General features: G+C 41.1%; 1 protein-coding gene across 3 annotated transcripts in view; it reads right to left on the bottom strand.

Moving 5' to 3' along the window:
- Nucleotides 1–25,615, bottom strand: part of ITPR2 (inositol 1,4,5-trisphosphate receptor type 2) — a 527,210-nt gene that overhangs the window by 463,474 nt on the left and 38,121 nt on the right. For 2 of the 3 annotated variants that reach the window (XM_030830533.3, XM_030830536.3), the window contains exon 2: nt 18,462–18,532. The exons of the other annotated variant lie outside the window; for it this stretch is intronic. In XM_030830533.3, coding sequence (XP_030686393.1) covers nt 18,462–18,532 — 71 coding nt within the window. The remainder of the gene's footprint in view (nt 1–18,461; nt 18,533–25,615) is intronic. 3 annotated transcript variants of the gene reach the window in all.

Raw genomic sequence — 25,615 nt, 5'->3', positions numbered from 1 at the left:
GACCAGGGCTTGAACCCGAGTCCCCTGCATTGGCAGGCAGACTCTTAAACACTGTGCCACCAGGGAAGTCCCTGTCTTTTTATTATTGAGTTGTAAGAGCTCTTTATATATTCTAAATACAAGTCCTTTATCAGATATATGATTTGCAAATATTTTCTCCCAGACCATGGGTTGCCTTTATACTTCCTTGATGCTGTCCTTTGAAACACAAAAATTTTTATCAATAATTTTGATTAAGTCCAGTCTATCCATTTTTTTCTTTTGTTACTTGTGCTTCTGGTGCCATATCTAAGACATCATTACATAACACAAGATCACGAAGATTTACTCCTATATTTGCCTCTAATAATCTTACGGTTTTTTGTTTGGTTTTTGTTTTTTTGAGGTACGCAGGCCTCTCACTGTTGTGGCCTCTCCTGTTGCGGAGCACTGGCTCCGGACACGCAGGCCCCGCGGCCATGGCTCACGGGCCCAGCCGCTCCACGGCACGTGGGATCTTCCCGGACCGGGGCACGAACCCGTGTCCCCTGCATCAGCAGGCGGACTCTCAACCACTGCGCCACCAGGGAAGCCCAGTCTTACGGTTTTAACTCTTACATTTAAGCCTATAATCCTCTTTCAGTTAATTTCTGTGTGTGGTCTTTTCACTTTTAAATGTCCAAAGATTTCCTGCTACTATAAAGACAGGAAAAAAGATAAAGGTGAAGCACCAAAGGACAACCTATGCGTTACAGCTAGAAAACTCAAACCCCTAAAAACTTTAGCAAGCAGAATATATGTGTGTGTAATATGTATTTTTAATTATTATTATTTTTCCTCCTATTATGGGCCTAGCTTTTAGCCCTTCCAGTGGCGAAGGGCAGGCAAAGCTGCAGATCAACAAGTATTTTCCTCTTCTTGCTGCTACAAGCTTTCTTGTTCTTTCTTTGACACCGCTGAAGCAGCCAGGCCTCCTTCTGAGCCTGGAGTCTGTTACAGATCTTCACATGGGGCAGTAGGTATTTCAGGACAAGTTAAAACAACTTCTTGAATTTGAGTCTTCCTTCTGATAAGAGCAGTACTGGCTGCCAGTACTCCCCCCTCTGCCTAGAACTCCCACCGGCCTCTGCCACCTCCAGACATTCAGGCCAGCTTCACATAGGCAGCCAAGAAATAAAAAAATTCTGAGCCTGAGACAGAAAACGAACTCAATATGAAACAACTCAAATTTTTTTCTAGTGGCTTTAAAAATGTATGTGTTTATAGGTCTGTGTATATAAAAAAAAACTTGGTTTTTTTTCTGAATATAAAACTGATATATGATCACTGAAAAACAATTTGGAAAATCTAAAGAAAAAATAAAGTCCCACCTCTTTTCATGTCCCAAAGTTAACAATGTTTATCATTTTGATGTATATCCTTAGTGAGAAAGGCAGACAGATAGTTACCAAAATATGCACTTATACATGCATATATATTTTAGATAACTGAAAATGTATTGTATGTACAGTTTCATGTAAAGCTCTTTTTCCACTTCACACTTTCTCTTTTTTTTACAGTTGTATTGAGATACAATTTACATACAGCACTTTATAAGCTTAAGGTGTACGGCATAATGATTTAACTTACATACATCATTAAATGATTATCACAACAGGTTTAGTGAACATCCATCACCTCATATAGATACAACTTTAAAGAACAGGAAAAAAACTATTTTTTTTCCCTCCTGCTCAGAACTCTTAGGATTTACTCTCTTAACAGCTTTCATATATAACACACAGCAGGGTTCATTATCTTTATCATGTTGTACATTACATCCCTAGGGCTTACTTATCTTATAACTGGAAGTTTGTGCCTTTTGACTGCCTTTCTCCAATCTACCCTCTCTCCCCACCTCCCCCGCACCTCTGAAACCACAAATCTGTTACCTTTTTCTATCAGTTGGTTTGTTTGTTTTTGAAGTATAATTAACCTACAACACTATGTTAGTTCTTGTTATACAACACAGTGACTCGATATTTCTATACATTTCATACAAAGATAATTACATCGTTATTGACTATATTCCCTACACTGGTACATTTCATACCCACGCCTCAATTATTTTGCAAATGGAAGTCTGTACTGCTTAATCTCCCTCCTCTATTTCTTTCCTCCCCACACTCCTCCCACTCTGACAACCACCTGTTTGTTCTCTGTATCTATGAATCTACAACTCAGTTTCTATTTTGTTACGTTTGTTCATTTGTTTTGTTTTTTAGATTCCACATAAAAGTGAAATGGTACGGTATTTGTCTTTGTCTGACTTGTTTCACCTAGCAAAAGACTCTCTAGGTCCATCTCTGTTGTCGTAAATGGCAAGATTTCATTTTTAATCATGGCTGAGTAATATCCCATTGTACATGTAAACACTAATTTGTAAAGACAGATGCACCCCTCTGTTCATCATAGCATTATTTACAACAGCCAAGATATGGAAGTAACCTAAGTGACCACCAACAGAATAAATTAACGGATAAAGAGATGCGGTATATGTACATATATATATATAATACACATTTCATATTTTATAGTTATTAAACATTATTTGAAAACATTAAATTCCCACTTAGGACTCATCATGGTGTATACATCCTTTTCCTCCTTTTGTATATTTAAGTTTACTTCGTCGTGAAAAATACTATGATAAACACTGCATCTCAAACATTTCTCAAATTTTTATGCAGTTCTACAATCTTTATACTTAATTCAATCATTCACAAATAGTCATCAAAGACCCATCCTGCTATAGGCACAATGCTATGGATACAAAGCTGAACTAGAAAAGCTCATGGAAAGTAGCTATTTCTCCTGTCCCCTCATTTTGTCCTGCCTCCTTGGTATACCTGCTGGCTTCCTGACTTCTAATTACTTTTCCTGACCACAGTTCTCACCTATTCCCTGCCTTTTCACTGCTTTTAACACATGCTTTTTCCTATAGCTCAGTTAAGCTGATTCCTAACTCTTGCTACTTGACTGTGTCTATAGTAAGCTGTTCTCAAATTTTTGGTCTCAAGACCTCATTATACCCTTAAAAAATTATTGAGGACCCCTAAGAGATTTTCTTTTGTGGGCTGTTTCTATGGATGTTTACTGTATAACAGATTAAAACTGAGACATTTGCAACACCATAAAACATAAGCACATGTTTCATTAGCCAACAGACAGATGACAGCATCACACTTCACAGAGCCTCTGGAAAACTCCACTGTACAATCAAGAAAGAATGAGAGTAGAAAAGGTAAATAACAAGTTACTGTCATTATGAAAATAATTTGATCTTGTAGACCCTCTCAAAAGGGTCTTGAAGACCCCCAAGCTAGAGAACTACGTCTAGGTCTTTGTCCTACGACAAACTCACACTTTGCATTGACCATCTCTTATGGCCTATGACCACGATGGTGGGGCTGTCTTTGGCTTGCTTGGTTACTATATAACCATCCCAGTGTGGCTCACAGGGCACAAGTAATAAATGCTCCTGATTGCCTTGTTTCCTCTGCAAAAAAGTGATCAGTTTCCAAGTCCTAAAGGTTTTACTCAACTAAGTCAATGTTTCTAGGATATTTACCTTCTAGGCTATTTAAGTGATGAGACCTTGAATTCCAGGCTGTTTAATAAATCTTATGTAGGAGGGCAAGGAAGGGACAGGCAGAGCATCCAAAGAAGCCACTAGACCATGCTACCTATCTCTTGTGTTAGGTGAAAACAGGAAACTCACTTGCTCTCCTGACTTGTCTACATGGAAGCCAACTAGTGAAGGTACCTGCCTTTAGTTTTATTAACAATGCTGGCCAAATATATATTTTGAAAAAAGAAGGGTGAGAAAGAAATAGGAATTAAAGAACTTTCACTGTTATTGCTTTAAGTCAAAATATCCATTACACTCAATCAGTTGCTCTTTGCTTTGTTTGTACGTTTGCCCACTGGACAGCCACACTGTTTTTTTAACATGACATTTCCGGTATTGGACTTTTTTCTTTTGTGTTGTAACGTTACAAAACCTAACTCCCAACCTAACCACATACTTAACTTTGTTTTAACTCCTTTCCTTCCAGTATTTATCCACATGGAGGTTTTAATTATGCAGATACAATCAGAATACAAGTTGCGTAACTGTGAAGTTTTCTAGAACAATCATAGCTCGACTTGTGCTTCACGCAGTACATCTAAGTGGAACTAGAAGGACAAATTCTGCAGCCCTATTTCTCAACAGAGCTGAAACTTCTGTCGTTTAGAAAGTGCTAGCTTAAGAAGCATTTTTAGGCTACTTATGCCTATGATTCCAAGGCAGGACACATTATCTTCTGGTTCTTCATGGACCTGGAGAGCCTCTGGAAATTTAATTTTAACCGGCTCTAAGTTACCCAGAGGAAGATTCACACACACACACACACACACACACACACACACACACACACACACCACCACCACCACCACCACCACCAATCACAGTCATAGAGCAAAACATTAGAAAAGTAGCGAGACTCCGTGAACTCCTGGGGACACATCACTTTCACTTTCAGGGCATAAATCTCTTTGCAGGGGTCCCCAGCTAACAAAGGACAATAAGGCTTGAGGAGAACAAGGTGAGAGGGTGGTGCGTGACCAGCTGAGGGTGGATCTCTACTCGAGGGCTGCTTTGTTCAGTTTTTACCTCTTGTTCTTCAGAAGGCCAAGTTTACAAACTACTTCCAAGCATTTGTAAAACAAACATTGCCACCCGCCAGCAGTTCGCTGTATTCTGAAATTGCTGTATTTACCTTGAAAACCACAAAATGTAAACAAGGGCACCTGATCAGAGAAGATCTTTAAACTGCTCATTCACTAAGTTAACACCTGGGAAGAAAAGGCAGTTGACTTGGACTTGAACACACAATGTACAAATCAATCTTTTATCTTAGGGGTAGCTTGAATAAGTTAATGATTAGTAAGCTTTATGGAGATGCACGGAGACTTTCATAAACAAAACATATTAATATATTTAATACTCAAAAGAGTAAAACAAGTAAGGCCCACCTACCGTAAGCTATAGAAGTATAATCTTAATTCACACATACTTTCACTTAAAATAACAAATACGTGTAAGACACTCTCTCTCCCACTGGGGATACTTTATGCTATACAGCATGTGAAAACTGGGGTGACTGACTTTTTAATATGTCTTTTTAAAAATATTTATTTATTTTTGGCTGCTCTGGGTCTTTGTTGCAGCACATGGGATCTTCACTGTGGCATGCAGGATCTTTAGTTGCGGCATGTGGACACTTAGTTGCAGCATGCGGGATCTAGTTCCCCAACCAGGGATGGAAACCGGGCCCCCTGAATTGGGAGCACGGAGTCTTACCCACTGGAGCAGCGGGGAAGTCCCTTAATATGTCTTTTAATATGCCTAATACATGACAAAATACGAGAAGATAGGGAAATAGTTTATTTAAAAATAGCTACTATTCAGTGGGAAGCAGCCACATAGCACACGATCAACTCGGTGCTTTGTGTCCACCTAGAGGGGTGGGATAGGGAGGCGCAAGAGGGAGGAGATATGGGGATATATGTATACGTATAGCTGATTCACTTTGTTATGCAGCAGAAACTAACACACCACTGTAAAGCAATTATACTCCAATAGAGATGTTAAAAAAAAAAGAAAAATAGCTACTATATAATACATTGAAGAGTTTTTGAGTGAGCCATAGTTTTAGTTTTACAGTCTGTGCTTCTTACCACAATGTGTTTCTGAAAACTATATTACAAAAGCAATGCATTTCTCATAGGAAATTCCACTGGAGTAATATAACTGGGATTACTTTCCTAGGGAATACAAAGATAAAAATGGATATAGCATAGGTAGAAATACTCTAACCCTCCATATATTTAGAAGAACGAACATCTTGTAAAAGTGATTAAAATGTGCTTTGTTATACTTTCATAAGGATCATTCTTTTCCCCAAAATTACTACTGTATCATGTAAATATCTGAAGACCTCACCAAGGACCCTCCCATGTATGAGGACCCAGAGAGGCAAAGAGTCCTGAATGGATAAAGTCTTTCTCCACCTTCCCACACAGCTAGACTTAGAAGTTAAAAGAAGTCACAGAAGTGTCGAGTGGGGAGACTTCATTATTTTTCAGTGAAGTCAAGAGATTATTTTTGGGTCAAGTAAACTTCTAACCACCTCAGGGCTATTTTTCCTCTCCGGACTATCCTACCTTGAGTTAGCTAAATTCACCCCTCCTGCCTCAGCCTTTTCCAGAATGCTATATAAATGGAGTCATACGTTATGCAGCCCTTGGAGACTGGCTTCTCTCACCTAGTATCACGTTTTTGAGATTCATCGGTGTTGTTGGGTGTATCCATGGTTCACTCCTTTTTACTGCAGAGTGGTATTCCACTGCATGTATTGTTTATCCATTCACCAATTGAAAGATATTTTTTAACTGTTTCCAGTTTTTGCTGTAAACATTGAGGAACAGATCTTTGTGTGAACTTAAGTTTTCATTGCTTTTGGTAAATATTTAAGAGTGAGATTTAGGGCTCATATGGTATGTGTATATTTCACTTTATAAGAAACTGCCAAACTCTTTTCCAAAATGGCTGTAGCATTTGGTCCACCACCAGCAACATATGAGAGTCCTAGTTGATCTGCATCCTTGTCAACACTTGATATTGTCAGCATTTTTATTTCAGCCATTTTTGTAGAGGTACTTCATTGTGGCTCTTGATATTGCTGTTTTTAGGGCGGCACCTTAAATGTTGGTGTTCCCAGGGATTCCATCTAGGGTACTCTTTTCTTCTCACTCTCACAGTTTTAAATTCTATCTACATGCTATTAAATTTCAAATCTGAATTTTCCATCTGGATTTCTCTCCTGAGCCTCCAAATTAACATATCAGGAAATCTCTTAGATATTCTCCTCTGGCAGAAAGGATGCCAGAACCAAGTTCATTACTGTGGTAAACTGCAAACAGCCATAAATTCTTCTCATCCCTGTATGCATGTCCTTTTGCAGGTGACTTTGCAGGTACTCCCATCAAAAGACGAAGTCAATTTCTCCACTTTTTGCCTCTGAACTTAGCCATATAACATTAGCAAATGTGACACAGAGGTTTGAATAGCACTTGAGCATTGGGGGGTTGCGCTTTCTTGCTGTTCTCACGCTCTCCCTAGGGAAGAATGTGAGCTAGCCTGCCAAATAGTGAGAGACACATGGCCCAGCCACCCCAATCAACAACCTATCCACAGGCAGACACGTGAATGAAGCCAACCCAGACATCCAGCTGCCAGCTGACCCCAGATACATGAGCAAAAGCTCATCAGAGGTCAGCCAAGCCAGCTCAGAAGAAAAGAATCTACAAGCAAACCCGCAGATTCATCAGTTAAGTAAATGAATGCTCAGAAAGCCACTCAGTTTGGGGGGTTTTGTTACATAATAATACAGAACTAACATAATTATCCTCCCCTATCAAGTAGTTTGTTTTATATTCCATATCTCAATAAGTGCTACTAATACCTACCACATTGCCCACTGACACCTGGGGGAATTCTAGGATGCGTCCTCTCCCTCACCTCGACCTTCCACCACACTCCCACATACAAGGAGTCATCAATTCCTAATATAGTTAAATTTCTAGCTACTTAGTCCCTTATCATATTCTGAACTTTTTTAACAGTCTCTTAGTTGACATCCCATCCTACATTTTCCGTCTCTCCATATAAGAAAATCATCTTTCAAAATTTCAATTCTGATCATGTCATAGCCCAGCTTAAAAGTCTTTAATTGTGCTCCACTATCTTTGACATAAAAATTAACTGCCTCAGCATACAAGACCATTGGGCATCTGGACTCTCCTCCAAGCTCACCTCCGCCACTCTTCCACATTCTCCTCAGCTTTTAACATTCCTAAAAGCCACAACCACAAATGGGTCATGCTACTCCACACCCCTGTGCCTATGTCTCCCCAACCCTCTCCTTTCCACCGGATTAACAACTGCCCATTCTTCCATAGCTCCAGCTCACCTCCATGCTTCTTCTAAACTCCCAAGGCAATTATAATCCTCTTCTCTTACTTCCACAGCCCTTTGGGACTTAAGACAGTATAATTAGCGGTTAAGTGTCTGGATTTCAACCAATCCTTTGCTTCTTACTAGTTATATGACCTTGGTCAAGTTACTTAACTTCATTGTATTGTACCTCAATTTCCTCAATAGAATGGGATGTGGCAGAGAATGTTACCCTTCCCTCCACCCTCCAGTATCCATTCTCTTCTTCCTTTAGATGACAGAACTCCTGAATTCTAGGTAGGCACATGGCCAGCCCACTAACCATCACATTCCTCAGCCTCCTTGCAGCAGATGTAACTATGTGTATGAGTTTCCCGTGGCTGCCGTAACAAATCACCAAACTTGGTGGCTTGAAACAACAGACATTTATTCTCCTGTAGTTCTCAAAGACCGAAGTCCAAAGTCAAGGTGCCGGCAGGGCCGTGTTCCCTCTGAAGGCTCTAGGAGAGAATCCTCTCTTGCCTCTTCCAGCTTCTGGTGGCTCCTGGTGTTCCTTGGCTTGTAGCCACATAACTCCATTCTCTGTCTCTGTCTTCACAAGGCCTCTCCTCTATGTGTGTGTCTCCCCCTCTTTTGTCTCTTATAATGTCATTTGTCATTGGATCTGGGGCCCACCTGGGTAATCAAGGGTGATCTCATTTCAAGATCCTTAACTTAATTACATTTGCAAAGTCTCTTTTTCCTATGAAAGTAACATTCACAGCGTCTAGGTGTTAGGACATGGACTTACCTTTCGGCAGACAGCCATTCAACCCAACATACTATGTGACTATGACATATGAGTAGGAGTAATAGACGCAGTTCCAGAAGTCCTCCTTAAAGAAGAAGCTACTTGCCCTGGATTCCTCTTGCTCCCTTTCTACTTACTGAGAAGTAGTAACTATTGAAGCAACTTTGGAAACCACATGTTGAAGAGAGTAGAGTGGCAAGATGGTTCTGGATTACTCATCTAGGCGCTATTAAGTGAAATAAACTTCTATCTTATATAAGCCATTGGTTTTTGTTGTTGTTGTTTTATTTCTGTTACAGCGCCTTATCTAGTACATGCAGCTAATAATAATATCTTAATAAAAATACATACCACTGGGCTTCCCTGGTGGCGCAGTGGTTGAGAGTCCACCTGCCGATGCAGGGGACACGGGTTCGTGACCCAGTCCGGGAAGATCCCACATGCCGCGGAGCGGCTGGGCCCATGAGCCATGGCCGCCGAGCCTGTGCGTCCGGAGCCTGTGCTCCACAACGGGAGAGGCCACGACAGTGAGAGGCCCGCGTACCGCAAAAAAATAAAAAACTAAAAATACATACCACCTAGGGTTGCTTAAGGATTAAATGGATTAATAGAATGTAAAGCATTGCAGACATCACCTGACATATAGTAAGGACTAAATAAATGTCAGTGATTAGCCTCAGTGGTAACAGAGTAGCCCTGGTCACATTTAGTTATCATTGCTTTACTTGTCTATCTCCTGCAGAAGACCAAATTTATTGGGGTAATGGCTTGGCACTTTCATCTCAGTATTGTACTTGAAAAACTACCAAACATTCTGTTACTGTTTAAAAGGGAAATGCAATTTAACTCTGCATACCAATCATTACCCTAGGAGCTACTTTCATGAAAAGGTGAATACTAGGCCTGAAAAGCCTAGATGTCCCTTCCCTGCAGGCACCAATCTTTCAAGTTACAGGTCAATTGCCATCTTAATTAAGAAGCTTTTCTCATCTCTCAAAACAGGAAATTAAAATCTCCATCCTCCCACCATACCTTTACCACAACTTTTTATTTAGCCCTTATCATTGTCTACCTTGGGTTGCAATTATTTATAAACATATCTTACCTCCCTCAGTAGATTATAAATTCCTTGAGAGCAGCATTCGTTTATGATTCATTTGAACCTTAGTAACTAGTTCACACACTGCACTGCACAGAGTGGATAACCAATAAATCTCTACTAAATTTATCAAGATCTTACAGTGTGAAAACGCCAGCTTCAAATAAGCCCGCCTCGCCACCTACCAACTGTGAGACGTTGAGCATGTTAACTTTACTTCTCCACAGTGTGGTTTCCAAATTTGTAAAATGGGGCTATTAAGAATTAAGTAAGGTAACATGGATAAAGGCCATCAAAAGCACTCAAAGTTAAGAATTCCAATATTTAGGACTTTCTATTCTTAGAAAGAGCCATCTTGGTTATGAAGTTAAAGCGTTCACAGACAAAAGGCATTTATTCAGTACTTGCAAAAAATTTAGACACATATTTAATTTCATACGCAACATTAGAAGGGAGATTTTAACACACGAGCCCCCAGCTCAGGAAAATCGGCCCGTGGATACACGATCAGTAAGCAAGGGAGTTGTTCTAACACCACTAAACCACGTACATCACAAGTGTTAATTTTCTGCCCATTACTTTTCACTCTTCAAGGAGAACATTAAACTTCACAAGTCAAAGCCACAAATCAATCAAAGTTCATACAGCACATATATAGTTTAGATATTCAATTAATTGTATGAGGGCAGCCCTAAACAGCAGGTGATTAGATTTCCAAGGTAGTCTTATTTGACCATTCAAAACCACAGCAACTCCCCTCCAACAGAGACTAAGGTATTTTAAAGTACAAGCCCTTTTACAACCCTGACTAGCTTCAACAGAAGAAGCAAAGAAGCAAAGCAATCTGTTTTCATTTCATCCTTTGGGCCTTCTCTGAAACCTCACTGAAAAGAATAAACTTATTACCCCATTTCCACTGCCACTTAAGAGTTTAATAATAAGCTGTGGAAGGTTCTTAATATGATTACCATAAATACATAGAATCAACACAGCAATAACATTGAACTGGAGAGTTTTAAAGACATTTGTTAATAAATTTTGTAATTTCTGTCTTGGAAATCCACTGCAATTTTCTAAACTTCTCTGAGTAGCAGCAAACCACAAAACACTACAACCTAAAAGAACTTCACTTAACGCATGTAGAAGTTTTCCTCTTCTGCTATTCACACTACAGATTTATATGTTAGAATGCACATTTAACACCAATAAGCTGAAATTTAGAGGCCTAGAATACAAAACTGTAATACTATAACAGGTCTATACATTGCCTTCTCATAAATGAAGTAATCAGCTAACAACTATGTTACATGCTGGGTAGTATTAAGACTGCCAAAAAAAGCATGTGACAAAAAAACTGAAATTATATTGCCTTTAAGAATTATAATTTTTTTCTAGAAAAACATTTATTTATTAATTCAACAAAAATTAAGTCAGCCCCAGTGATATTGAAAACACTGTTCTTGATCTTGGGAATTCAACAGAACACAGTCTTGCCCTCAAACACTTGGCAGTCTAATTGCAGGTCTTTCAACTAAAGAAACGAGTGCAAATTCTGAGCACGCACAGTACTGTGACCGCGTCCTCGGGCCCAAGTTCACTGACACCACAGTGGATCCCAGCCTGTGGGCAGGTTCCAAGCTTAAGCTCCCGCATCTCTCCTCTTGTCCTCATGAGGGCTTCCCTGACACTTGAAGAACTTGCTCAGCTGCAAGCAGCAGCAGCCCAGATGTCTGTGTGGGAGGGGGTGACAACTCAACCCACAGAGGATGGAAGCTGGTCCCAGCCTTTCCGCCCTTGGGTAGGAGATTCTGAAGCACGTTCCTCGTAGTTTCTCCCAGGGCCCTGCAGGACTGAGTTCCAGCTGCCACAGTGGCGGGGCTTATTCACACTTTACTGACTTTCATTCCATGAGGCTGACTCTCCTTCACTCCCTCACTCACGCTTCCCAGGACCACCTCCCAAAGTAATTCGCTCCATCCACATCTTCCAGGGTCGAATGTGTAGATGCTCCAACTAACACAGTCCTAATCTATTTCTCTTCAGATATATCCAATCACACTAGAAGAACACATGAAAGGAGAGTATCACATATATCCTTTTTTCTTTTTTTTTTTTTGCGGTACGCGGGCCTCTCACTGCTGCAGCCTCTCCCGTTACGGAGCACAGGCTCTGGACGCACAGGCTCAGCGGCCATGGCTCATGGGCCCAGCCGCTCCGCGGCATGTGGGATCCTCCCAGACCGGGCCACGAACCCGCGTCCCCTGCATCGGCAGGCGGACTCTCAACCACTACGCCACCAGGAAAGCCCACATATATCCCTTTTATCCACTTAAATTTCAAGATGTCATGAGGCTGGGCATTTGAATAAATAACGTGGATGAGAGTTAAGATCGAAAAAGGGAGAGAGAAAGAGGAAGCTTGGCAGGTTAGAACAATGACCAATGCTAAAAAGATGAAAGTAGCCAATTCTCCGCTTGGTTCCAAAATACCAATTATGCAGCACACGAGGAGGGAAACAAGGGTCCAGAGATGCGAATGAAAAAGCCTCAGGAGTTTGGGTTGACTAACAGCTGAGTTAGGGAGTCCTACTCAGGACTCTTGGGCTGCAAGTGTGGCATCCAAAAAAGAGGGAGAGTCTCATCAGACTGCACCCAAATGTACTATGTTCAGTTCTTTCTACACCGCTAAGAATTAATTTGACAAACAGGAGCCTAACCAGAAACCAAACACAGCAGTGCGATGAAGACTAGAGAAATCACTGAAGAATCTGTAGCTGGCAACAGGTGAAAGAATTTTTTTTAATTAAGACGGTAGAAGAAAAGACCTACAGGAATATAATCGTTCTAAATAAATACTTAAAGCTCCACTGTGTGGAAGAGGGATTAGATGGAATCTGTGTGGCTTTACTGGACCAACAGGTAGAATTTACCGGAGGGCATTATTCAATAGACAGTATGGTATAGTGGTTCAAAACAAACAGCTCTGGAGTCAGACAAACTCGTTTTGACTCCCAACTCTACCACTAATAAGCTCAGCGACCTTAAAACGGTTGTATACTTTCTTTATACTGAACTGTCCAACTGCAAAATTGGGATAGCAACAATTTCTACTTTATAGGGTTATTGTGATGACTAAACATTAATGCACAGGAAGCCCTGAGCCCAGTGTAGCATGTATTAAATGCTCGATAAATGGTAGTAACTTCAAACCTGAAACAGTTTCAGTCTTCATCCCAAAAAATTTACACTAACATCAAATCTGAAGAAATACAATAAAGCAATTGTTAAGCTGGTAGAGGAAGTATTTATAATTGGCTCATACCAGACGACTACTGTGCTAGACAAGACTGACATGTTCAACTACATAAAAAGTCGAAGCTACTACCTAGCTGGATGGCTTTTTCACAGATGCTTTTAAGTGTATAACCTCCATGAGTAGAGCCAAAAGGTAAGAGTGCCAGCCTTCAAGACAACTTCCCGGAATTATATGCAGAGAAGGAACTGAGTTAAAGAAATGGTCTTGTCAGTGTTCTCCCAAGTCCCTGAAACTCACTACCTGCTTTCGTGTGGCACCGCACAGCAGAGAAAGTCTCTGTTTTAGCTCCTGAAGCATTCTAACTTATTGCCTCAGAATGACTTTTTGCTTTCCAGAAGCAGCCACTTGGTAGGGTTAGCGGATTAGGAAACAGTCACGTGTCAAATGACCACAGAGTCTCAGAGTTGGAAATTTCAAGACCAAATGGCCCAAGGCTGTGAACTATCTAATCAACCAAGAAAAGGAGCTGTCTCTGCTTTCCTCAGCCCTCCTGGGGAGTGGCCACCGGGCTTCTGCATTACTTCTGTGTTTTATCACCCTGATGGTAATAAAAGGACACACAAACCTCCCTTGTTTTGATTTAGATCAGTTTCTCCTCCTAATAGAAACTGCACATGTATTAATACACACAAACTTTTGGAAAAATCTACACCAGGGTTTTCTAGAGAACAGGGGGAGATGTACGTGCATAAAAGAACTAGGAGAAAAAAAAGAAAAATGAAAAGAATATAAAGTCAACAAAAATGACTGCTATAATTTAGTGTGGGGGAAGAGGGTTAAATTGTATATCAAAAAACAGGACCACAGATGAATCGTGTTGATAATATGTGCCCCTGTACAAGGCAAGGAGAAGGGCAGTTAACCTCAGTGCCATTCCTTCTCAAAACCTAAGCCCCACTCTAATCATGACAAAAACATCAGCCAGACCGAAACCAAGGGACATTCTACAAAATACCCGGCCAGTACCCTTCAAAAGTATCAAGGTCATAGAAAAAATACAAGGAAAGACTAAGCAAGTGTCACAGGCCAGAGGAGACTAAGGAGCCATGATGACTAACGGCACGTGGGATCCTGGATGGGATGATGGGGAAAGGACAATGGAAAACTGGTGACATGCGAAGGAAGCCTGGAATTTAGTCAATAGGAATGTACAAATGGTAATTTCTTGGTTTTGACAAATGTACCATGGTTATGTAAGATGCTAACACAGGGGAAACTGGATGGAAGGGAAGTTTCTATACTACCTTCACGACTCCTCTTACATCTAACTGTATTCCAGGGACCTCCCTGGTGGTCCAGTGGGTAAGACTGCACACTCCCAATGCAGGGGGCCTAGGTTCGATCCCTGGTCGGGAAACTAGATCCCACATGCATGCCACAACTAAGAAGGCTGCAGGCCTCAAATAAGACCCAGCGCAGCCACAATAAATAAATAAAATAAATAAATATTTATAAATAAATAAATAAAAATGTATTCCAAAGTTTAAAGTTGATCTTTAAAAATGAGAGAATATTTGATCATGAAAATAATTTTGCACTCACTTAAGAGAAAGCCAATATGCTTCGGTTAATACTATTCCGATTGGGTGGTTTCTACTGAAAATAGCTCTCCATCCGCCAGGTTTTAAATAACGCTTGGGAAGTTGTTTGTTTGTTAAAACTTCATTTCCTCTGTTCATGAGAGGCAGTATGACACAGTCAAAGGAGCACTTCTCGTACAATTTTGTGTATTGAGGAGACATGTTAACCTCTTTCAAACTCTGGCGCCTCATTCAAAAAAGTGGGGAACTGTACTAGATTTACTTTTAATTGGCTAAAGCTCTAAGGTTTTATGATTCACTTGAACAAATCATAAAGTGAGTATGAAAAATAAAAATCTTTTCAAATTAATTTCAGAACATCGTTTGGCTAAGGCAAGAGGAATTGAGGGGCAGCTGAACTATAGTTTCTGGTACACTATAGTTTCTTCACATTATCTGAAAAGTAACAAGAAAGGAGGGTGGCTCTGGAAATCTAGCAGAGGAGTCTGGAAATGCAGGAGCGGTGATCTTGGAAGGCAAATCTATGAAAAAGTGATGGCTTTTACAGCCAAAGGGAACAGGAGAAATACACTCAGGAAGAGAAGAGTGAAGCTGCAAAAACACAAGGTATGAGAAAGGATACAGCATTGGGGAAAACAAGGTTTGCTTACAGCTGCCGAGCAGTGTGAAGGTCAGGGCAGAGACAAGCCCCTCTCAGGGAATCCTCCTCCGGGGCTCCGTTAGGATGGGCTTCCAAGAATCAGAGAAGAGTCGGAGCTTTAAGATAAAAGGGAACCTTGAATCTCCAACAGGAAGATACCCTCCTTCTCCAATGATGAGTGGAGTGAGACAAATGGCTTAGTCTTAAACTAGAGGTAGAAAATGAGAGTAAACTAGCAAGGACAATGACCTAAAGTATTAGATTACAGGAAAAGCCAGCCTTCCAGGGGCGGACGGAGCACCTGAGTGATTCATACTTTGAACCAGCGCCCGCTGAATCATATGACACCAAGTATCTGTGTATTATTACCTACTGGGTACAGAGCTGTTACCGCAGAGTTCCCTCAGATACAGTCAAATATCTAAAAGAAAAAAGGCAGCCACAAAACCTGAAGGTTTATCTTTGACAGATTAACCTCCCCTGACTGACAGAGGAATAAGGCTACCCAAGCTCGTGGCTGTGAAGCACCCCTGGGAACCAAGCTGTTTCACACGATCCCAGGGAAAGTTTGGGTCTCCCACCCACAAGCATCTAATGCCTTTTTTTTTTTTTTTTTTTTTTGGATGTCTACTCTGGGCAAACCTCTGTGCCTGGGAAACACACACAAAAAATAAATAAATAAAATCCTTCCCTTGAAGAGGTTATAATGCAAGAGCAGAGTCAAATATGTTTAATGGAAATACATTATGCCTATTATAAGTTAGCTACCATTTGTATAATGACTTAAAACACTTCTACATTTATTCTCTGGAAAGATTCCAAGCCTCACAAAGCCTTGTGTGGTAAGATTATTCTTGTTTTTATACAGCCCTGGTCTCAGCAGCCAATGACAGATGTCCTCTGAGACGCTAAGTGGCTGGGTGACCTACTTAAGATGACACAGCCAGCGAAAGTGCAGTTAAAACCCGGACCCCAAGCTTTTTTCTGTTACAAATGCTGATTTGTTGTCCCAGTTCGCTTTTGAAACTTTTTATCTTTATCATCCTACAGTGCACAAAGGAGTGTCTGTGGATCTCGATTTGCTTATCATCCCTACTCTGAACTCAGTGTGTCTCTTCCACCTGAGGAACAGTGGTTTTCTACAATTTAGGAAGGTTCTCGCCCCTATCTCTTTACATGTTGCCTCATCCTCATGCGCTCCAGCCTCTCCTTCTAGAATTCGATTAGATGCTGCTGGATCTTCTCAGTCCCTCCTCCAAGCTTTTAAGGACTTGTTCAAACTTTCCTCTGCACTGCATTCTGGGTAATTTCCTCAGCTCTCTTTTCTATAACACTGTCTCCTCATTTTTATATAATAGCTAGTTCACGCTCTTTAGAACCTATATCTTCCTTTTCATATTGCCCATTCTTCCATTAGGCTCCTCTAGCCTCTTCTGTCTCTGAAATCATTTCCACACACTTACTGCACAGCGTCTGGCAAGGTGTTCCGGAGCACTTCGCATCTTGTTTGCCACAACTGCTGACTCTCCTTCATGTAGTTCTACTGTGAGTCCATCCTCGGTGGGAACTGTGTATAGTTGAGAACACCTCACATGCCCAGGGCTGGGGGAGTGTCCCCACTGAGCACTGTTACGGGTGCTTCTAATGGGTGGTGTATCTCCCACAGCCTTCTTTCTGCTAATTTCTCCACCTGGGGAGACATCTGGATCACTTATTCAAAGTGACCAATTTTGGGACTTCCCTCGTGGTGCAGTGGTTAAGAATCCACCTGCCAGTGCAGGGGACACGGGTTCGAGCCCTGGTCCGGGAAGATCCCACATGCTGCGGAGCAACTAAGCCCATGCGCTACAACTACTGAGCCTGCGCTCTAGAGCCCATGAGCCACAACTACTGAGCCCACACGCCACAACTACTGAAGCCCGTGCACCTAGAGCCCGTGCTCTGCAACAAGAGAGGCCACCGCAATGAGAAACTTATGTACCGCAACGAAAAGTAGCCCCCGCTTGCTGCAACTAGAGAAAGCCCATGTGCAGCAACAAAGACCCAACACAGCCAAAAATTAATTAATTAATTTATTAATTTTTTTTTAAGTGACCAATTCCACTCAAAGGACATTTACTGTCCTCGTCACTCTCTCTGCAAGATGAAAATGCAATATTCTTGCATATTATTATAAGAACTGTGTAGAAAGTGCCCATCACAGAAAGTGAAACGTGGGAAACATGTACCAAACATTAGGCATCTCCCTTCCCCACTGCAGGGAGAGCACATCCCGAGTTGGGTCTGGGGCTCTAGCAAATCCCTTTGACTCTCTCTCTAGATCTGTATCCCTTATTAAACCTACTTTTCATCATTGTGAGGAGGAATGCTTACATAGTATGTTCAAAATGAATGCTGTTTTTAAATTATTATTATAAGTATACACAAACTATGAAATTGATTTGCACAAGCTCTTAATTACTGGTTTTAGTTGTCTATGATTCTCTGCAAGTTCCATTAATCCTTCTCTTGTAACAGTTATAATCAGTCTCCTACTATGAACAATTTCTCAGTTGACAGTATGATGCTGTCTCTAAAATTATACCTACAAGGGAGTTCTAAGACAATTGGTAGTTATTAGATACCAGCCAAAGTGACATTTTAAAAGCTAAGCTAACACATCAGCGTCACCATCCTGGAGATTTTACAAAGATAAATTAAAGAGTTGATAATGAAACACTAACATTTATAGTACAACTCACACGGAAATATATAAACACGTATCATTCGGCCGTATTTACTGGTTTGAAAAGTGGCCTCTCACAGTTAATTACCAAGATTTCCTTTCAACACACAGACTATTGTCCAGTAAAACAAAACTTGAAACTATTCTTTCAGTATCAACCCTTCAACGTGTAAAAGAAGAAAAATGATGGGGATATTTTTGAAAGAATTTTCAGTGGACATATTTCTATTTGAAAGTTTCACGCTGAATAAAGTTCTAACATTCCTTATTTTAAGACACAAAAGTATCCCCAGTTGGATCACATAATATAAAGTAAGCATCTCTTTCTTACCTCGGAACTTCTTGGGAGGGTTGGCGAGGTCCCCCGCCTCTGGGTGCACCACACATCTGTCATCCACTAGCCTGGAAGGAAAAGCATGTTCACATGTTGACATCGTCATATTCACAAAGCGCTGACTGCACGTGGATACCGCATAAATATTTACAGAGTTTTAATACCATTCTTCACTCAGAAATGTTTGAAGAGTCATGGATTTGTAAAAGGATTTGGTTACGAGGACATGAATTAAAGCAGGGTTTATGAAATACAAAATTAAGAAACATTGTTAAGTGGTAGGAAACTGGTTAGAGAAATCATGATATAGACAAACCACAGAACACTGTAGAGCTAGTTACAATTCTATTCTTTAAAAGCACTGGCCTGCAAAACATGTATAATATGTTGTGAAAATAAGTGGGAACCAATCAATAAGGTATTGTATACATTTAAACACACACACACACACACACACACACACACCCCTCTACACAGACACATATGATGAGGATTGGAACAGAGACACTAAAACATTAACAGTGGTCAGACTGCTCATAGGTTTTTGTTTTTGTTTTTGTTTTTGTTTTGCCGTACGCGGGCCTCTCACTGTTGTGGCTTCTCCCGTTGCGGAGCACAGTCTCCGGACGCGCAGGCTCAGCGGCCATGGCTCACGGGCAGAGGCGCTCCGCGGCATGTGGGATCTTCCCGGACCAGGGCACGAACCCGCGTCCCCTGCATCGGCAGGCGGACTCTCAACCACTGCGCCACCAGGGAAGCCCTGCCCATAGGTTTTATGTTCTTGTGTGTGTGCGTGTGTGTTGTTTTGTTTTGCTTTTATAAGGAATGTGTAAGCTTATGAGATCAGGCTTACAGAATGACCACACAGTGCGGTAAAGAGCACTCCTCCTGTGTTCAACCCTGGCTCGGTCACTTTCCAGCCAGGTGACTTTGAGCCTCCTTCTTTACACCTGCAAAACAAGGATAAGAGTACCCACCCCACAGCATTGTTAGGAGGATTAAATGATTTAACATCTGTAAAGTACCTAGTACAGTTTCCGGCATAGAGTAAGCCCTTATACAAGTGCTTAAAAGATAAATAAAATCAGGGACTTTCCCTGCCTTATTCCTCACCATACTGTCTGCCTCTAGAAAGGTGCCTACCACATAGTGAGTACTCAGCAAACATTACTCAAATGAATAAAGTACCTATCTAGTTACAAAAACATACCCCTATTAAAATATTCACGAGAAGCCAATTTCTAGGACAATTCCCAGAGAAGCTGAATCTCTGACCTGAGAGCCAGGAGGCGTGAATCTCCTGCTCAGAGTAATATCTGACTAGCAAAAGACTCACTAATGTTCATTTTTTCCATTGATTAAGTGATGGAAGTAACTGGGGTTTTCTCCAGAATATTGTGACAATGCATGTGAATTAGTTCCAAATTTGTGAGCTTGTTTGAAGAGAGATGCCCCAGTTGTGACTTTGTTTTTTTAAAAAAAAAAAACATATTAATCGGACTCACTAGTATGCATTAACTCCAGCAAAAAGTAAACCCCGATTCGTGACCAACTGTCCCCTTGAACTAGGATGATTACACAAATCAAGATGAAACTTTTAGTTCTTGGGTTACAAAAGCAGCCACTTCCTAAATCACTGGATTTTTCTATGAGATCCAATTTCCACAAAAAAAATGCTAATTTGATCAAGCAATATGCTTCTTTCTTTGATTTTTTTAATATACTTCATTCACACTGGCTTACTAAAATGTGCTTCTACAGGAGCTGCCAAGCATGCAAGAAATTCCTTTTAAGAGTCTTTAAAATTGTTTTCCTAGAAACAGGAAGTCACATTGGGTCAAGAGAAAGCAAACCCAAACCTCCACAATATCCGATCAGGCTGTAACACTGAACGTGAAAGCCTCAGAGTCCTGAGAATGTCAAAACGTAGTATTTAAATTTTAAAAAATGCTGTGAGGGAAAGGTCAGCTTTTCTAATTAGTTAGGACACGTTAAGAATTCAAAACATAATAATCAAAAAAAAAAAAAAAAAACAGGGGTGCGGAGGGCAAAGCGACGAGAGATGCCCGCACAGAGGATCGGTGCCGACCGGCACTCACCAGCCCGAGAGGCTTGTCTGCTCACCCGCCGGGGCGGGCGGAGGCTGCGAGCTGAGGCTCGGTCTTTGGTGGGAGCGCAGGGAGAGGACTGGGGTTGGACGCCTGAACACAGCCTGCAGGGGGTTAGTGCACCACGGCTAGCCGGGAGGGAGTCTGGGGAAAAGTCTGGACCTGCTGAAGAGGCAAGAGACTTTTTCTTCCCTCTTTGTTTCCTGGTGCGCGAGGAGAGGGGATTAAGAGCGCTGCTTCAAGGAGCTCCAGAGACGGGCGCGAGCCGCGGCTATCAGCACGGACCCCAGAGACGGGCATGAGACGCTAAGGCTGCTACTGCCGCCACCAAGAAGCCTGTGTGCGAGCACAGGTCACTATCCACACCTCCCTTCCGGGGAGCCTGTGCAGGCCGCCACTGCCAGGGTCCCAGGATCCAGGGTCAACTCCTCCGGGAGAACGCATGGCGCGCCTCAGGCTGGTGCAACGTCCCGCTGGCCTCTGCCGCCGCACGCTCGCCCCGCATTCGTACCCCTCCCTCGCCCCCTGCCTGAGTGAGCCAGAGACCCCGAATCAGCGGCTCCTTTAACCCCGTCCTATGTGAGCGAGGAACAGACGCCCTCCAGCGACCTACACGCAAAGGCAGGGCCAAATCCAAAGCTGAACCCCGGGAGCTGTGAGAACAAAGAAGAGAAATGGAAATCTCTCCCAGCAGCCTCAGGAGCAGCAGATTAAAGCTCCACAATCAACTTGATGTACCTGCATCTGTGGAATACATGAATAGACAACGGATCATCCCAAATTGAGGAGGTGGACTTTGAGAGCAAGATTTATGATGTTTTCCCCTTTTCCTCTTTTTGTGTGTATGTGTATGCTTCTGTGTGACATTTTGTCTGTATAGCTTTGCTTTCACCATTTGTCCTAGGGTTCTATCTGTCCGTTTTTTGGTTGATTTTTTGTTTGTTTATTTTGTTTTTACTTTTTTAAAAGATTTTTTCTTAATTATTTTTTATTTTAATAACTTTATTTTATCTTACTATATTTTATTTTCTTTTATCCTCTTTCTTTCTTTCTTTCTACTTTTTCTCCCTTTTATTCTGAGACATGTGGATGAAAGGCTCTTGGTGCTGCAGCCAGGAGTCACTGCTGTGCCTCTGAGGTGGGAGAGCCAACTTCAGACACTGGTCCACAAGAGACCTCCCAGCTCCACGTAATATCAAACGGCGAAAATCTCCCAGAGATCTCCATCTCAACACCAACACCCAGCTTCACTCAACAACCAGAAAGCTACAGTGCTGGACATCCTATGCCAAACAACTAGCAAGACAGGAACACAACCCCACCCATTAGCAGAGAGGCTGCCTAACATCATACTAAGTCCACAGACACCCAAAAACACACCACCAGACGTGGACCTGCCCACCAGAAAGACAAGATCCAGCCTCAACCACCAGAACACAGGCACAAGTCCCGTCCACCAGGAAGCCTACACAACCCACTGAACCAACTTTAGCCACTGGGGACAGACATCAAAAACAACCTGCAGCCTGCAAAAAGGAGACCCCAAACACAGTAAGATAAACAAAATGAGAAGACAGAAAAACACACAGCAGATGAAGGAGCAAGATAAAAACACACCAGACCTAACAAATGAAGAGGAAATAGACAGTTACCTGAAAATAATTCAGAATAATGATAGTAAAGATGATCCAAAATCATGGAAACAGAATAGAGAAAATGCAAGAAACATTTAACAAAGACCTAGAAGAACTAAAGAGGAAACAAGCAACAATGAACAACACAATAAATGAAATTAAAAATACTCTAGAAGGGATCAATAGCAGAATAACTGAGGCAGAAGAACGGATAGTGACCTGGAAGATAAAATAGTGGAAGTAACTACTGCAGAGCAGAATAAAGAAAAAAGAATGAAAAGAACCGAGGACAATCTCAGAGACCTCTGGGACAACATTAAACGCACCAACATTCGAATTATAGGGGTTCCAGAAGAAGAAGAGAAAAAGAAAGGGACTGAGAAGATATTTGAAGAGATTATAGTTGAAAACTTCCCTAATATGGGAAAGGAAATATTTAATCAAGTCCAGGAAGCACAGAGAGTCCCATACAGGATAAATCCAAGGAGAAACACGCCAAGATACATATTAATCAAACTGTCAAAAATTAAATACAAAGAAAACATATTAATAGCAGCAAGGGGGCTTCGCTGGTGGCGCACTGGTTGGGAGTCTGCCTGCTGATGCAGAGGACGCAGGTTCGTGCCCCAGTCCAGGAGGATCCCACATGCCGCAGAGTGGCTGGGCCCGTGAGCCGTGGCCGCTGGGCCTGTGCGTCCGGAGCCTGTGCTCTGTGGCGGGAGAGGCCACAGCAGTGAGAGGTCCGCATACCACAAAAAAAAAAAAAAAAAAAAAAGCACCAAGGGAAAAACAACAAATAACACACGAGGGAATCCCCATAAGGTTAACAGCTGATCTTTCAGCAGAAACTCTGCAAGCCAGAAGGGACTCGCAGGACATATTTAAAATGCTGAAGGAGAAACACCTACAACCAAGATTACTCTACCCAGCAAGGATCTCATTAACATTTGATGGAGAAATTAAAACATTTACAGACAAGCAAAAGCTGAGAGAGTTCAGCACCACCAAACCAGCTTTACAACAAATGCTAAAGGATCTTCTCTAGGCAAGGAACACAAGAGAAGGAAAAGACCTACAATAACAAACCCAAAACAATTAAAAAAATGGGAATAGGAACATACATGTCAATAATTACATTAAATGTAAATGGATTAAATGCTCCCACCAAAAGACACAGACAGGTTGAATGGATACAAAAACAAGACCCATATATATGCTGTCTGCAAGAGACCCACTTCAGACCTAGAGACACATACAGACTGAAAGTGAGGGGATGGAAAAAGATATTCCATGCAAATGGAAACCAAAGACAGCTGGAGTATCAATTCTCATATCAGACAAAATAGACTTAAAAATAAAGCCTATTAGAAGAGACAAAGAAGGACACTACATAATGATCAAGGAATCGACCCAAGAAGAAGATATAACAATTATAACTATTTATGCACCCAACATAGGAGCACCTCAACATAAGGCAAATACTAACAGCCGTAAAAGGGGAAATCGACAGTAACACATTCATAGTAGGGGACTTTAACACTCCACTTTCACCAATGGACAGAACATACAAAATGAAAATAAATAAGGAAACACATGCTTTAAATGATACATTAAACAAGATGGACTTAATTGATATTTATAGGACATTCCATCCAAAAATAACAGAATACACGTTTTTCTCAAGTGCTCATGGAACATTCTCCAGGATAGATCATATCTTGGGTCACAAATCAAGCCTTGGTAAATTTAAGACAATTGAAATTGTATCAAGTATCTTTTCTGACCAAAATGCTATGAGACAAGATATCAACTACCGGAAAAGATCTGTAAAAAATACAAACACATAGAGGCTAAACAATACACTGCTTAATAACGAAGTGATCACTGAAGAAATCAAAGAGGAAATCAAAACATACCTAGAAACAAATGACAATGGAGACACGACAACCCAAAACCTATGGGATGCAGCAAAAGCAGTTCTGAGAGGGAAGTTTATAGCCATACAATCCTACCTTAAGAAACAGGAAACATCTCGAATAAACAACCTAAACTTGCACCTAAAGCAATTAGAGAAAGAAGAACAAAAACGCCCAAAGTTAGCAGAAGGAAAGAAATCATAAAGATCAGATCAGAAATGAATGAAAAAGAAATGAAGGAAACAATAGCAAAGATCAATAAAACTAAAAGCTGGTTCTTTGAGAAGATAAACAAAATTGATAAACCATTAGCCAGACTCATCAAGAAAAAAGGGAGAAGACTCAAATCAATAGAATTAGAAATGAAGAAGGAGAAGTAACAACTGACACTGCAGAAATACAAAAGACAATGAGAGATTACTACAAGCAACTCTATGCCAATAAAATGGACAACCAGAAAGAAATGGACAAATTCTTACAACATGCCAAGAATGAATCAGGAAGTAATAGAAAATATGAACACACCAATCACAAGCACTGAAATGGAAACTGTGATTAAAAATCTTCCAACAAACAAAAGCCCAGGACCAAATGGCTTCACAGGCGAATTCTATCAAACATTTAGAGAAGAGCTAACACCTATCCTTCTCAAACTCTTCCAAAATATAGCAGAGGGAGGAACACTCCCAAACTCATTCTACGAAGCCACCATCACCCTGATACCAAAACCAGACAAGGATGTCACAAAGAAAGAAAACTACAGGCCAATATCACTGATGAACATAGATGCAAAAATCCTCAACAAACCACTAGCAAACAGAATCCAACAGCACAATAAAAGGATCATACACCATGATCAAGTGGGGTTTAGTCCAGGAATGCAAGGATTCTTCAATATATGCAAATCAATCAATATGATACACCATATTAACCAATTGAAGGAGAAAAACCATATGGTCATCTAAATAGATGCACAAAAAGCTTTCAACAAAATTCAACACCCATTTATGATAAAAACCCTCCAGAAAGTAGGCACAGAGGGAACTTTCCTCAACATAATAAAGGCCATAGATGACAAACCCACAGCCAACATCGTCCTCAATGGTGAAAAACTGAAAGCATTTCCACTAAGATCAGGAACAAGACAAGTTTGCCCACTCTCACCACTCTTATTCAACATAGTTTTGGAAGTTTTAGCCACAGCAATCAGAGAAGAAAAGGAAATAAAAGGAATCCAAATTGGAAAAGAAGAAGTAAAACTGTCACTGTTTGCAGATGACATGATACTATACATAGAGAATCCTAAAGATGCTACCAGAAAACTACTAGAGCTAATTAATGAATTTGGTAAAGTAGCAGCATACAAAATTAATGCACAGAAAATCTGGCATTCCTATACACTAATGATGAAAAATCTGAAAGTGAAATCAAGAAAACACTCCCATTTACCACTGCAACAAAAAGAATAAAATACTAGGAATAAACCTACCTAA

The sequence above is a fragment of the Globicephala melas genome, chromosome 10, assembly GCF_963455315.2.
Source record: "Globicephala melas chromosome 10, mGloMel1.2, whole genome shotgun sequence".
Classification (NCBI taxonomy): domain Eukaryota; kingdom Metazoa; phylum Chordata; class Mammalia; order Artiodactyla; family Delphinidae; genus Globicephala; species Globicephala melas.
The sequence above is the reverse complement of the archived record's forward strand: the minus strand, read 5'-3'. Positions and strand labels throughout refer to the sequence as shown.